This window comes from Pan troglodytes, chromosome 9 (genome assembly GCF_028858775.2).
Source record: "Pan troglodytes isolate AG18354 chromosome 9, NHGRI_mPanTro3-v2.0_pri, whole genome shotgun sequence".
Taxonomy (NCBI): Eukaryota; Metazoa; Chordata; class Mammalia; order Primates; family Hominidae; genus Pan; species Pan troglodytes.
This window is the reverse complement of record NC_072407.2, coordinates 72868611-72882279: the sequence shown is the minus strand read 5'-3', so window position 1 is coordinate 72882279 and position 13669 is coordinate 72868611. Positions and strand designations below refer to the sequence as shown.

General features: G+C 54.0%; 1 protein-coding gene across 7 annotated transcripts in view; it reads left to right on the top strand.

Annotated features, from left to right (window-relative positions):
• Positions 1 to 13669, top strand: part of SHANK2 (SH3 and multiple ankyrin repeat domains 2) — a 695443-nt gene that overhangs the window by 344180 nt on the left and 337594 nt on the right. For all 7 annotated transcript variants that reach the window (XM_054662507.2, XM_054662506.2, XM_054662505.2 and 4 more), the window contains one exon: positions 8357 to 8526. In XM_054662507.2, the coding sequence (XP_054518482.2) occupies positions 8357 to 8526 (170 nt within the window). The remainder of the gene's footprint in view (positions 1 to 8356; positions 8527 to 13669) is intronic.

Genomic DNA, 13669 nt, shown 5'->3' with positions numbered 1-13669 from the left:
GGATGGTGAGTGTCCGCTGGGAGGTGAGGGCTGTTAGTGGAGACACCACAGGGTCCCTCGCTGCCCATCACTGCACAAGCCCCTCCCAGGTGAGCCAGAGCCTGTGGCAGGGCTGTCCCTCTGAGACAGAGAGAGGAACACGCCCCACACTTGTCCCTGCCCCCATCCTCCCCCACAGTCTCTCCTGCCCACCTGTCCACCTGTCCCTTGGCCTGTGTTCTTCCTTCCTCCCTGTGCCTCCTCCTTCTCATTTTCGTGTGTGTGTGTGTGTGTGTGTGTGTGTGTGTGTGTGTGTGTGTGTGTGTGTGTGTCTTCTCCCATCCTCCTAAAGGTGCTGGTCCGGGAGGGTAGGAGCCAGTGCACCTGCACACCTCTGCTCCCTCAGGTGTGAGGCTCAGCCAGCTCCGCCCCTGGGGGCGCCCTCTGGTGGCGTCCACTGGCACTGCTGGACCACTGTCCTGAGAACATTCCTGAGACACCTGAGTCCCTGCTCTGGGAGTGTGTGGGGTGGGGGCATCCCTGTTCCTTCTGGGTCTCTCCCAGCTGCCAAGGGGCTGGTTGGCCTTCCCGGGTTCAGAACAACTCTGGATGTATTTCTACAAAGTGGCAGCCAGTCCCAAGGGGTGCTCTGGCCTCACCCACCAGGGAATGTCCTGGCCACCCTCTCCTTCAAGAACGTTGCTTGGGTGGGGTCAGCTCAGCAGGAAAGAAGGACTCATGCTTTTGAGTTCAGTTGGTGGAGATGAATGCTGCCGCCCTGTCCATGCGTCGTCCATTGCACGCATGAAAGAGCGGCACCCACCTGGCCACACAGGCAGGGGCTGGACCCCGGCAGGACCCAGTGGGGCTCTGGGAAGCCCGTCTTTGGCCCAGTGGCCTCTGTTTTCCTGAAACTGGCATGGGAACTGAGGTGCAGCTGCGTTCAGGGTTTCAGGCGGATGAAATGGGCAGAAGGGGCCTTGGCTGCCCAGGGACACTGCTGGTGTGGGGCCCGCAGAGGGGCTTCAAGTCAGTGCCAGGACTGCGGCTCCTGCTTGCCCTCCTGTGCCCCGTCATCCTGACCCAGAAAGTGGGGGTGGCTGGGCCCTGCTGGCAGAGTAGGGGTGAGGTGTGGAATTGGGAGCTCTCCCGGTGGCCCTGACTTTCTTTTTTTTTTTTTTGAGACAGAGTCTCACTCTTGTCACCCAGGCTGGAGTGCAGTGTCACGATCTTGACTCACTGAAACCTCCACCTCCCAGGTTCAAGCGATTCTCCTGCCTCAGCTTCCCAGGTAGCTGGGCTTATAGGCATGCTCCACCATACTCAGCTAAGTTTTGTATTTTTAGTAGAGATGGGGTTTCGCCATGTTGGCCAGGCTGGTCTCCAACTCCTGATGTCAGGTGATCCAGCTGCCTCAGCCTGCCAAAGTGCTGGGATTACAGGGGTGAGCCACCATGCCCAGACTGACTTTCACCTGTGCCCAGGGTTAGTCTGGCAGACAGCCGGGGCCAGATGGAGGGGTAGCCGGTGTCCTGTGTCCGTCCCTGAAGCAGTCATTGCAGCCAGCAAGGTGAGACATTGCGAATAATCCTAAGTCCCCGTCGTGCATCCTCAGAGATGCCGTCACCAGAATCACAGAGGCAGCGTGAAGCCCTCAGGCCCGAGACGCACAGGGCTTGGGTGCGGGCTGACTTTCACAGTCCTGGGAAGCCAGGGAGGGAGGTGATATTGACCAGACAGGAGATGACACAGGACCTGAGCCTTCAACTTTAAAACAACTGTCAGCCAATAGCATTTAGTAACATTTGACAGACGCTAAGGGCTTGGGACCTCCTGCATTTGCTGTGCTGCCCTCTGTGCCAGAGACCTGAGCTGACAGCTTTCTCTATTCCCCTACTGCCATCTTCTGCGTGAGCCGTAACCTGGAAGACACACCCACCTACCCACCTTGAGTAGGTCCCAGGCCTGGGTGATTGTGCCTCTTGAAACCTCCAACTTTCTCACAATTCTACACATCAGGGGCTCCCCTAGCTCCCCTGGGATGGCCACAGGGGCCCTCAATGGGGCTCCCCACCTCCACCTTCTGTCTGCTCCGGTCCAGCCTTGAGGCTGCATCCAGGGTGAGCTGGTGCTCGTTCACTGGCACCACTGCGCCGTGGGGCATCCATTTCTCCCCGAACATCCCTGCAGAGCCTTTCCCGTGCCCTTGCCCTTCTCTCTGCACTACCCAGCTGTCCCCTCTTGTGTCTTTTGTGGGTAGGCCCTGTGGACTCTAACCCTGACCTCAAGTCCTGGCCCTGTTCTCTGTGCTGACCCCTCAGATGGGCGGAAATGCATCTGCTGACCTGTGCTTCTGCCCAGTTGACCGTCAGCTCCCTGAGGCCTGCATCCGTGTCTACCATTCACGGGGGTCTGCAGACCCACATGGCGATGGGCTCACAGCCCACCCGCAAAGTACTTGCTGGATGAATGAATGAATGTGTAACTGACTGGTGAATGAATGAATGGAGAAAGGTCAGTATGTCGGCCAGTTCCTGTTCACCCAGGCTGGCTGGGAAATGGCCCAACTCACTGATCCAAGTCACCCCACCGAGAAGATTACCAATTTTTTCATTTTAAGAATTCAGTGATTTGGCCCTTATACCCAAACAAGTTGGTTAGAATCCCTCCTGGCTGTTCTTGGCCAGAACATAAGGAAAACATGGATAGTTTGGGATGCAGGAACTTCAGACCAGTCCTCACTGTGCAGGCAGGACAGCAGGAGGGACCCCCAGCGTGGCCCGGGTGCCATGTCTCCTGAGCGGGGCAGCCCTTCTTCTCCCTGGGCTGCAGAGGTCTGGCTTCTGCTGCTGACTGTGGCTGCTGTGGGAAGAGTGGGACCTGGCAGGAGGATGTAGTTCATCAAATGAGACATCACAAGGATAAGACACCTTGTAGCAGGTGAGATCTTGTTCACCTCATTCTGTCACCAGACAGAGCAGGGAACCCCGAGCTAGGATGTGAGGACCAGCTCTGTATTTCCATACCCAAGTCACCATTTATGGAGCCTCCATTTTCTCACCTGTAAAATGGGGACAAAGGTTTTCATCTTCTGCCTTTGTGGGACTTTTTGAGGTTCAAATTAATAGTGAATAAGAAGACATGTGAGCATTTGGCTGGAACCGTACGTCACTGCCCGGTAATCACTGCCTGCAACCGTGTACACCACTCTGGTCTAGAAGAAATAAGGCTTTCCTGTTTTTAGATAAAGGTTCCCCAGGCTCTGGGGTTGATGGGTTAGGGAACTGATTCCTGCAAAGAGAATCAAGAAACAGAGCTTCAAGGTTGGAGCTGTGTTCACTTTGACTTCTCTGTCAAGTGACACGCACTCTGGTGCCAGCTGGACCAGTGAGGTGAGACAGGCACTTTGTTACTGACTTTGCAGCTGCAGCAGGGCAGTGTGAAGGTGCTGATGTTTGCATAACACCTGGCAGAGTGCGTTATCACAGTTACTCCTGATCATCCCCTTTTTTGATGGGGAGGTTGAGGCTTTGAGAGGTAGCTAACTTGTCCAATGATGGATAGTAAGTGTTCAGCTGGGCTTCAGGCAAGATCTTTCTGAACTTTGGGTAGATGAGTGAATAGGTGTTCAGAAAAATGATAAGATGGATGGATGGATGGGTAGATGGATGGATGAATGAATGGTGGATGGATGGGTAGATGGATGATGGATGATGAATACATGATGGATGGATGGCTGGATGATGGATGGATAGATGATGGATGAATGGATGGGTAGATGGATGGATAAATGAATGGTGGATGGATGGGTAGATGGATGTTGGATGAATGGATGGATGAATAGATGATGGATGGATGAGTGGATGGATGATGGATAGGTAGATGATGAATGGATGGATGTGTAGATAGATGGATGGGTGGATGGATGGGTAGATGGATGGATGGGTAGATGGATGGATGGATGGATCGATGATGGATAGTGGGTGGATGAGTGGGTGGGTGGATGGATGGAAGAACAGGTATTTGGGCAAGGAGGCCTGGGTGGATAACAGAGAAGAGATGAGTGGATGGATTAATTCTGATGAAGTTAACTGACTTCTCAAGTAGGGCAGGCTCAGTGTCCCCTGCCAGCTGCTGTTGAGGATGCACAGTGGGGCCGTGGGGTTCCTTGCAGGAGCTCTTTGGGTGTGGAAATCCTGAGAAGACGCACTCCTCATTTGGTTCCTAAGTTCTAGACTTAAGCAGCTGCTGTGTCAGACACATAACAGTTGTGAACAGACCCTGTGACTCCTGCTCTGTGGCTCACCCTCTGCCCTGCCCCAGCTACTGTCAGCCTCGTTCATCTGATTTTTCCTCTAGACTTTGACCCACCCTTTCCCCTCGGGAGGAAGCCCACAAGACTCACCTTGCTCCCCCTGGAGTCAACCTATCCGGGTGCTTGGGGACTGATCATGGGGCTGGGCTGACCTGACCTGCAGCCACTCCACCTGCTGAAGAGCATCCATGCAGCCCAGGGGACTCTGGGGCCACCTGTGACCTCATCACTAGGACTAACCTTCAGTCCTGATGGGGCCTAATGCATCCAGCTCCTCCTATCGCCCATGTCGCATCACCGGCCAGGAGAGGGGGTTGAGATGATGTCGGCATAGCCCTGTGTTCTGGCTGCTGCCGGTCCAGCCTGGATAATGGTCAATGCAGAGACAGTGACTGCCCTCGGAGCTGCAGCGGGGCTGGGAACTGAGCTTCTCATCTGCATTTTCTCATTATTCTCCCAGCAACCACAGGTGGTGGGGATTCGCCCTACCCCCACCCTCTACCACGTATTTTACAAATAAGAAAATTAAGGCTCAGAGAGGTAAAGTGACTCACTGAAGGTCACACAGCTGGGGCAGATCAGCCTGGGAGTGACGGGAGGTTCAGGCCGTCCACAGAGCCCATGATGGCCGCCAGCCTTGCTGGCTTCATCACTCGGGGCAGATGTGGGCAGGTGCATTAAGGGAAGTTCAAGGAGAGGAGGGATTCTGACCCTGGGGTGCTGTATTCTCCTGGAGTCCCTTGGTTGCCGGGATTCTCCTCCCGGCGTCCCTGCTGGCCTGGGAGCCAGAGAGGAGACAGCTGTGAGAAGCTCAGTGCCTGCAGTGCAGGCTCCCACCCCTCCCAGCTCTCGGTCCTGTGCCAGTCCAGCCCTGCCTGAGTCAGGCTGAGTTGAATGAATGTGTCTGAGTGCTGGTACACGTGCAGATGGCTGGGCAGGCTGGCAGGGAAGCCTCTCAGGTGGGGGCCTGGCCCAGCGCTGCTGTTGCGTTCATCAGCTCCCCTTGCAGAGCAGGAAGTGCCCAGTGTCCTTTCCCTCTGCTCCCTGGTGGCTCACTGAGCTATGCCTTTGGACAAGAGGAGGCCACCAAACCTAGCTTTTGCAGGAGTTCCTGCTCCAGGAACTCCTGGGGTGTTTGGGGATAGATGATGTCCATCGATGGGGAACAGTGGTCCTTTGGAATTCTCCTGGCTGTGCACATCGATGCACTGCTGTGCCACACCGTGCCCGGTGGGCTCCATATTGTGCCCAGGCTGCATGGCAGTGACAGCTCAGAGACACCTGTGCCCCCAGGAGTCTGTGACTGCCACATTTGTGGCTGTGACTTGGGGGAGGAATGGCATCCCTAGGGACGGGACAGGGAAGTCCTAGCTGCCTGCAGCCTCCCCCATCTCTCAATGTCCTCAGAGCCCAGGTAAGCATCCAAGACGCCCACCTGTTCCAGAAGAGGCCACTGTCCTGCCCTGTCTCTGCTCCCCATGGTTTCAGGACAAATCTGAGATTTGGAGTCAGGCAGACAGACTGAGTGTTCAGGCCCAATCTGCTCCCTACAGAGTAATCGGAGTACATGGAGCCCTGGCTCCTCAAACACGTTGACATGGGTAAGGTCCCCATGGCCAGATCTCACCATCCTAATGCTGAGAGAAGGAGTAAGAATCAGAACTAAATACAGCCCCATTGCCCTTCTGTAACTTTATACAAGCACAGAGCAAACTATAAGGCAATTATCAGGGACACATGAGTCGGGTGATTACAGTAGTGAAGGCACGTGATGAGGGGGAGGCTTATGTGAAATGCCAAAAGAGGGTAGTCACATCCGCTTCTAGAACTTTCCCTGCAAGCCTGTTTTGCGTGGGTCCCTGTGTGCATGGGCCCTTCCTCCCTGTCCTCATAGAAAGACTGATGCTGCCTCCATCGCCTCAGAGGCCACAGCACCTAAAGTTTGGGAGGGGAACCATGGTCAGAGACCACTCGCTTCCCTGCAGCCAGGCGCCCTGTTGGAGGATGCCAGCCGCAGGTGGACGCTTTCCCTGTCTTTCTGAGCATGTGCCTGGGAGGGCCGTCCTGAATTTCTGGACAACTTCCTCCGTGTAGATGTGTTTGTTTCTAAGGACGCCCGTCCTGGCACTGTGTAGGTGCATCTCAGAGTACTTTGTGTTGCGTGTCCTGTCGCTGGGCCCTGTTAAGGTGTGTCTTACTGTCGGGTGTAGAAGTCAGGTTGAAAACATAGCTCTGTGCAAAATCAATGACATACAGCAAGAACGGATATGAGTTCCTCTAGCGTGGTTCGCTGGGGCTGCTGGGAACTGCGCTGGGAGAACCGAGGTCGTGACCCATTTTGATGGAAGGCCCTGGGTGCTTCCTCGTCCAGTGTGACTGATGCTCACAGTGAGGTGGATGAAGTGTCGGACACCCATGGCCTTCCTGGATTTCTGTCTCCACCTGAGTCTCTTTGGGATTTGTTTGTTTTTGTTTTTTTGAGACAGGATCTCACTCTGTCACCCAGGCTGGAGTGCAGTGGCACAATCATGGCTCACTGCAGCCGCGACCTCCTGGCCACAAGCAATCCTCCCACCTGAGCCTCCCGAGGAGCGAGAACCACAAATGCACAGCACCATGCCTGGCCAATTTTTTGTTTTTTGTTTTTGTTTTTTTTTTTTTTTTTGTAGAAATAGGGTTTCATCATGTTGCCCAGGCTAGTCTTTTTTAAAATAGTGGCAAAATAGGCCAGGTGCGGTGTCTCACACCTGTAACTTCAGCACTTTGGGAGGCCGAGGCAGGTGGATTATTTGAGGCCAGAACTTTGAGACCATCCTGGTGAACATGGTGAAACCACATCTCTACTAAAAATACAAAAATTAGCCAGGCGTGGTGGCAGGCGCCTGTAATCCCAGGTACTCAGGAGGCTGAGGCAGGAGAATCGCTTGAACCTGGGAGGCAGAGGTTGCAGTGAGCCGAGATCATGCCACTGCAGTCCCGCGTGGGTGACAGAGGGAGACTTTGTCTCAAATAAATAAATAAAATGAAGTAAAATAGTGGAGAAATATGTGTAACATCAAATTTATCACCTTAGAACCATTTTGAAGTGCACAGTTCAGTGGCGTTCAGTGGAATACATTCGAGTGTTGTGCAACCATCACCACCATCCATCTCCAGAACCTTCTCATCTTGTGAAACCAAAACTCTGTCCCCATTGAACCCTCACTCCCCATTCTCTCCACCAGCCCCCGGCACCTGCCATTCTACTTTCTGTGTCCATGAATCTGACTGCTCTCGGGCCCTCGCATGGCTGGGATCACACAGTCTGTGTTCTTTTGTGTCTGGTGTATCTCACTGAGCAGTGTCCCCAAGGTTCACCCACGGTGTAGCCTGTGTCACAGTTTACTTTTTTTTTTCTTTTTTTGGAGACAGAGTCTCACTCTGTCACCCAGGCTGGAGTGCAATGGTGCAGTCTCGGCTCACCGCAACCTCTGCCTCCCAGGTTTAAGCAATTCTCCTGCCTCAGCCTCTCCAGTAGCCCGGATTACAGGTGCTCACCACCACACCCTGCTATTTTTTGAATTTTTAGTACCAACGAGGTTTCACCATGTTGGCCATGCTGGTCCCGAACTCGTGATCTCAGGTGGTCTGCCCACCTCAGCCTCCCAAAGTGCTGGGATTACAGATGTGATCCCACCACGCCTGGCCCAGAGTTTAATTCCTGATGGAGGCTAAACAGCGTTCCATCGTATGTTTGGACCACCCTGTGTCTCTCCATTCTGTGGAGGGACCCTTGGGCTGCTGTGAACGGTGCCACTGTGAACGCAGGTGTGCAGACGTCTCCCCGAGTGGCAGCTTTCTGTCTGTGCGGGGCAGACCTGCGAGTGGGATTGTTGGATCTGCCTGAGCCTCTGACCACAGTGCTGCCCCGGCCCGTTCCCATCTTCCTGTCTGGCATCAGGAGTTCTGATGCGGCCAGCCGAGGCGCAGCATGCGTTGAATGGCTTGGCTGTGGTTTGTGGCATGTGGCTTGTGACCTTGTGACTCTGCTCTCTCTCTCTCTGCCCCTCTCACCTGGTCCAGGTCACCTTTTGCTCTTGGTGCCAACAAGGACTCACTCTCGGCCTTCGAGTACCCGGGGCCCAAGCGGAAGCTCTACAGTGCCGTGCCCGGGAGGCTCTTCGTCGCTGTCAAGCCATACCAACCCCAAGTGGACGGCGAGATCCCCCTTCACCGTGGCGACAGGGTCAAAGGTCAGTGTCTGCTGGTTGTCCTCCGCTCCTGGAGTGAGGTCAGGCTGGGGCCCTTCACCCGGCCTGCTGTGGGGACGATGTCCAAGGCTGTGCTTCTCCATGGAAAATACGGGCCCCTGGAAGGGCAGGAATGGGGAACAGAGTGACGTTCCCAGACCCTTTCCCTCACTGTCCAGGGAGCTGCTGCGGCTTCCCCAGTGCTGGGTCTCAGGGATCGAAGGAGACATGTCCACTGGGAATGAGATTCCACTTGCGAAGGGCAGTGGGGGAGCCAGATGAGGGCATCGAAGAGCAGAGCTCCTTTCCATCCCCTAAGTCTGAAGTGTCGGGGTGGGCCCTGGCATGGGTCGGCTTTGGGGTCTCCAGGTAGATGGTCCGGTGTGACCTGAGGCCCGGGGCCTGCAGTGTTCAAAGGAAGGAATTCTACCAGGTTGGAAGGAAAGATTCTCAAAGCAGAATCCTGAGAACCAGCGTTGAGAAGCCTCTGGGGGGGCCATTGTCAACACCAGGTCAAGAAGGGGTTAGACATTGTTCCTAGGGTACTGGGGAGCCAGTGATGGTTTCTGCCCAGGGGGAAATCAGGTGTGTGAAGCACTGCAGGAAGATAAAAGTAGGGTTGGAGGGAAGTTGGCAGTGGTGGCATCTGAGGCGCATAGCAGAAGCAACATGGCAGGTGTGGGCTGCGGAGGTTGTGTGGGGTGGTAGGAACTCACTGGGTGGAGCAAGAAAGGCCTAGCACACGTGGCCAGCATGCCCAGGCCCTGCCATTGGAGGGCAGCACGCCGGGCCCTGCCATTGGAGGGCCTTGCCATTGGAGGGCAGGTTGCCATTGGAGTGGCATGGGTGGAAGGTGCGGCCCTTAGAGGTCAGTAGGCCCGGTTCAAATCCCGCCTTCCCCAGCTGGCTGCCTCCTGGCCCCCAGCAGGTAATTGACTCAGTTCCTTTCTCTGCGCGACACACTGATCAGGTCAGCTTGACCTGGGTTACTGCAACATTCTAATGATGGCAGAGCCCCGCCCTCTTGCCTGATGGCCAGTGTTTCTGCTGCACACATATTTCATCATTTGATAGCATCAAACAAGTCTCTGGAGCTCTATTCATTTTTTTCAGTCATTTTTCTTTACATTAGATCATTTCTATTGGTTATTGTTTAAGTTCACTTACCCTTTCCTTTGAAATGTCCCTGTAGCTGTTAAGTCTGTCTTTTGAGTTTTATAATTCATAAATCATGTTTGCTAGCTTTTCTGTTTATCTGTTTTTATTGTTGCCTTTTATTTGCCAAGATCTCCTATTACCTTGTTGAGATTTTTTTTGTTCATTAAAAACTTAGTTTTTTGTTTTGTTTTTACAACACTGTAGGTTGGTGTAATTGCCACTTTAAAATCCTTCACACTTACCCCATCAATTTGGCTCTCTCTCTGAGGACTAGTGCTGAGAGCCACCTTCCCTCCTCCCCACTGAGGCCAGCCCTGAGATGTCGGGTGACAAGGATGTTAAGGCCCCGCAGTGGGGGAGCAAGAGGGGCCATCTGTGCAGGGATCAGGGCCGATGCTGGCCTTGTTAGCAACCCCGTTCTAGGAAGTGAGAGCCGAAGTTCCTAGAGTGTTTTCTGACTGGTCTGCACACTCAGGGCCACCCTCTAGGCCCAAGTGGGAGCCAAGGAAGCTCACTGTCTCTCCAGAGCAGGAAGGGACACACGGTCTTCTTGTCCAGGCCTGTCCCTATTGTAAAGAGGAGAAGCCTGGGGCTCAGGGGTCGGAGGGTGGGAGCTGCTCCTCTGTGAGTCCTGCTTGGAGCTCACTGATGCCCAAGGAGAAGGCTGGGGTGCGGCTGGCAGTTCCTGTAGGGCAGCCAGGTTAGTCCTGGACTTCCAAAGGGGCAGAGAGGCCTGTGAAGATGAACCTAGAGCCTGGGGCTGGGCATCTGTGGACTCACTCAGGCATGCTGACCCATGCTCCGAGAGGGGCAGAGCTGCAGACAGGCTCCCATGCTGTGAACTTGGCACTTGTCCCCAGTCCCTTAGACATAGAGCAGAGGCCTGTGGGAGTGGGCACTAAACAGCTGAGAGTCCCTTAGAGGGGACCCTGAGTAGCAGCATGGATGAGCAGGAGCTCAAGGGAGAGGGGGAGCTGGTGATGAGCCCCATCAGTGGGTCCGAGTCTCCCACAGGCTGGCAGTGGTAGGCAGACTTGAGGACCCAGGACTCGCAGGGGTCCTGGGACATGGCAGGCGAATCCACATCTCACACCTTAATTCCCAGAAGCTCTGGGGGGGCCTTCCCCTGTCCAACTCCCTGGGTTTGATAGAATGATTCAACAAAGGAAAGAAGGGAGGTCACGTGACTCCTATCCGCAGCACACTGGAACCCAGCAGCACCTCCTCAAACATGACCAGACTGGAACCCGCCCCTCGCAGGAGCGTGGGGCATGCAGGGAGCTAGGCCTGTCTCCCAGGGAGAACAGAAATGACAGAGCTCGGTTCCAAAACTCACACTTCAAAGGATCGATGGCAAAGGACTGCTGTTCTGAAAAGAGATTCGAGTGGGCCGCGCAGGCCATTTGCACACAATTGGCACGGAGCCTCTTCCTGCTGCCAGTGGCGCCGCTCTTCCTTCCTGCCGAGCTGTCGGTGCCTCCTCCCCATCGTGGGGTGGCCCGCACATCCTTGCTGCCTGCATGGCAGTGCTTAGAGGCGGGCGGGTCGAGCCGATCCACTGCCTGCAGAGCCAAGGCCGTTTGGAGGAATTCTGTCCCCTTGATATCAAGGGAACAACCATTGTGGGCAGGAAACCCAGCTGCCTGGCTGGCAGGGGCAGGTCTGGGAGGGTTTCCAGAGAAACCAAACTCATTTTTTGCAGTGGAAGTCGGGTCTGGGAAGCAGGCAGGCAGGGTGGCTGTGACGGGCCCCAGGGTGGCCCTGGGGTCCTGCTGATAACACTGCTGCTCCTGGCTCTTTCAGAAGGTTAATTTACATCTCCTCCGCTCGGTCCCATTTGGGAAGGGGTTGACGTTCCCAGTAGACAGCTGCATACCATGTACCTGGGAAAACATACCCCAACATTTTTCTCCTAAAATAAGGGGTGCCCAAAAATAGGTGTGTACATGTTCTGATTCCCCTACTGACCCTCCTTTTTTTTTTTTTTTTTTTTTTTTTTTTTTTTAATTCAAGGGCTCTTCTTTGTCCTTCACTGTGCCTGGCACATTCTTCCCTCCACTCCCGATAGTTCTTTATGCGAGATCCAGCATCAGGCTCCTGAGCCAGAGGCTCCTGTCCAAGCTGTGTACCTGAGTGCAGTTTCTCAGCCTCTCTTCCCAAAGTCCCTGCATCTGAGACATGAGGGGAGTTTGTTAAATGTGCAGATCTCCTGGCCATCCATCCCTACATCTGCAGAATTGTGTCTCCAAGGACACAGCCTGGGAATCTGAATAGTTAACAAGCTCCTCAGGTGATTTTGCAGCATTCCTGACTGTGACGGATTGTAGACCCTCTGCAGGCAGGACTTTGTCTTCTTCTTGTTTGTTTCCCAAGCATGTGACACTGTGCTTGGAATGGGATAGATGATGGACGGATGAAATGGCTGGATGGCTGGGTGGGTGGGTGGATGGATGGGCAGGCATGCAGGCAGATGAACGGATGGATGGACGGATGGATGGAGAGGCAGATGAATTGACGAATGGGTGGACAGGCAGACGGTTGGATGGATGGATGGATGGATGGATGGATGGATGGATGGATGGATGGATAGATGGATAGATAGATGGGTGGATGGGTATATGGGTAGATGGGAAGATGGATGAATGGGTGGGTGGGTGGATGGATGGATGGATGGATGGTTGGATGGATGGATGGATGGATGGATGGATAGATGGGAAGATGGATGGATGGATGGATGGATAGATGGGAAGATGGATAAATGGGTGGGTGGGTGGATGGATGGATGGATTCATGGATGGATGGATGGATGGATGGATGGATGGATGGATGGATGGGAAGATGTGAAGATGGATGAATGAGTAGATGGATAGATGGATGGATGGGCCGATGGATAGATGGGTGGATGGGTAGATGGGAAGATAGATGAATGGGTAGATGGGTGGGTGGATGGATGGATGGATAGATAGATGGATGGATGGTTGGATGGAAAGATGGATGAATGGGAAGATGGATGGATGGGTAGATGGATGGATGGGTAGATGGATGAATGGGTGGGTGGGTAGATGGGAAGTTAGATGAATGGGTAGATGGATGAATGGATGGATGGATGGATGGGTAGATGGATGGGTGGATGGGTAGGTATATGGGAAGATAGATGAATGGGTAAATGGATGGATGGATGGGTAGATGGATGGATGGGTGGGTGGGTAGATGGGAAGTTGGATGAATGGGTAGATAGATGGATGGGTTGATGGGTAAATGGAAAGATGAATGAATCGGTGGGTGGGTGGGTGGATGGATGGATGGATGGATAGGTAAATGGATGGATGGGTAGATGGATGGATGGGTAGGTTGGAAGATGGATGGATGGATGGATGTGCGGTTGAGTTTGATAGGTGGGTGAATGAGTGGATAGGTGGGTAGTTGGATAGGTGGTGAGTGAGTGAGTGCATGGCAGCGTGAAAGAATGACAGTTTTCTAAATAGCAGTGTGTGTTTTGTCCCACGCTCTCACTACCATGCTTCCATCCTGCTTTTCCTCTGCTCAAACAGCAGCTATCCCTGTGTCTTCCCATCAGCTCCTCCTTCAGGATTCGGCTGCCATGTCCCTTCCTCTGGGAGTGTCCCCACCCCCACCTGCCACGCTCCCTCTCTACTTTTTGGCCCAGGCCACACAGGCCTCTGATGCAGCACATAGCACAGTGAGCGTGGTCATTTTAGGGGTTCATTTATTTAACAGACACACAATGAACCCCTGAGGGTTCCTGGCCATGGGTGAGGCCTAGGGAAGCAGTGATGATTGACCCTGCTTACTGCAAGCCCCCATTCTGGCAAGCAAAAAACTAAGCCCATGACATAGCATTGCCAATGCTGGGGGGTGGGGGCACAGGGGGCGCCAGCGTTTTTGCTCTGTGACATTAGGTAGGTGGACAGTAAGGCCATCCTCCTTTTCTGAAGCTCCTCCAGGTGTCTGCCCCAAATCCTGCACC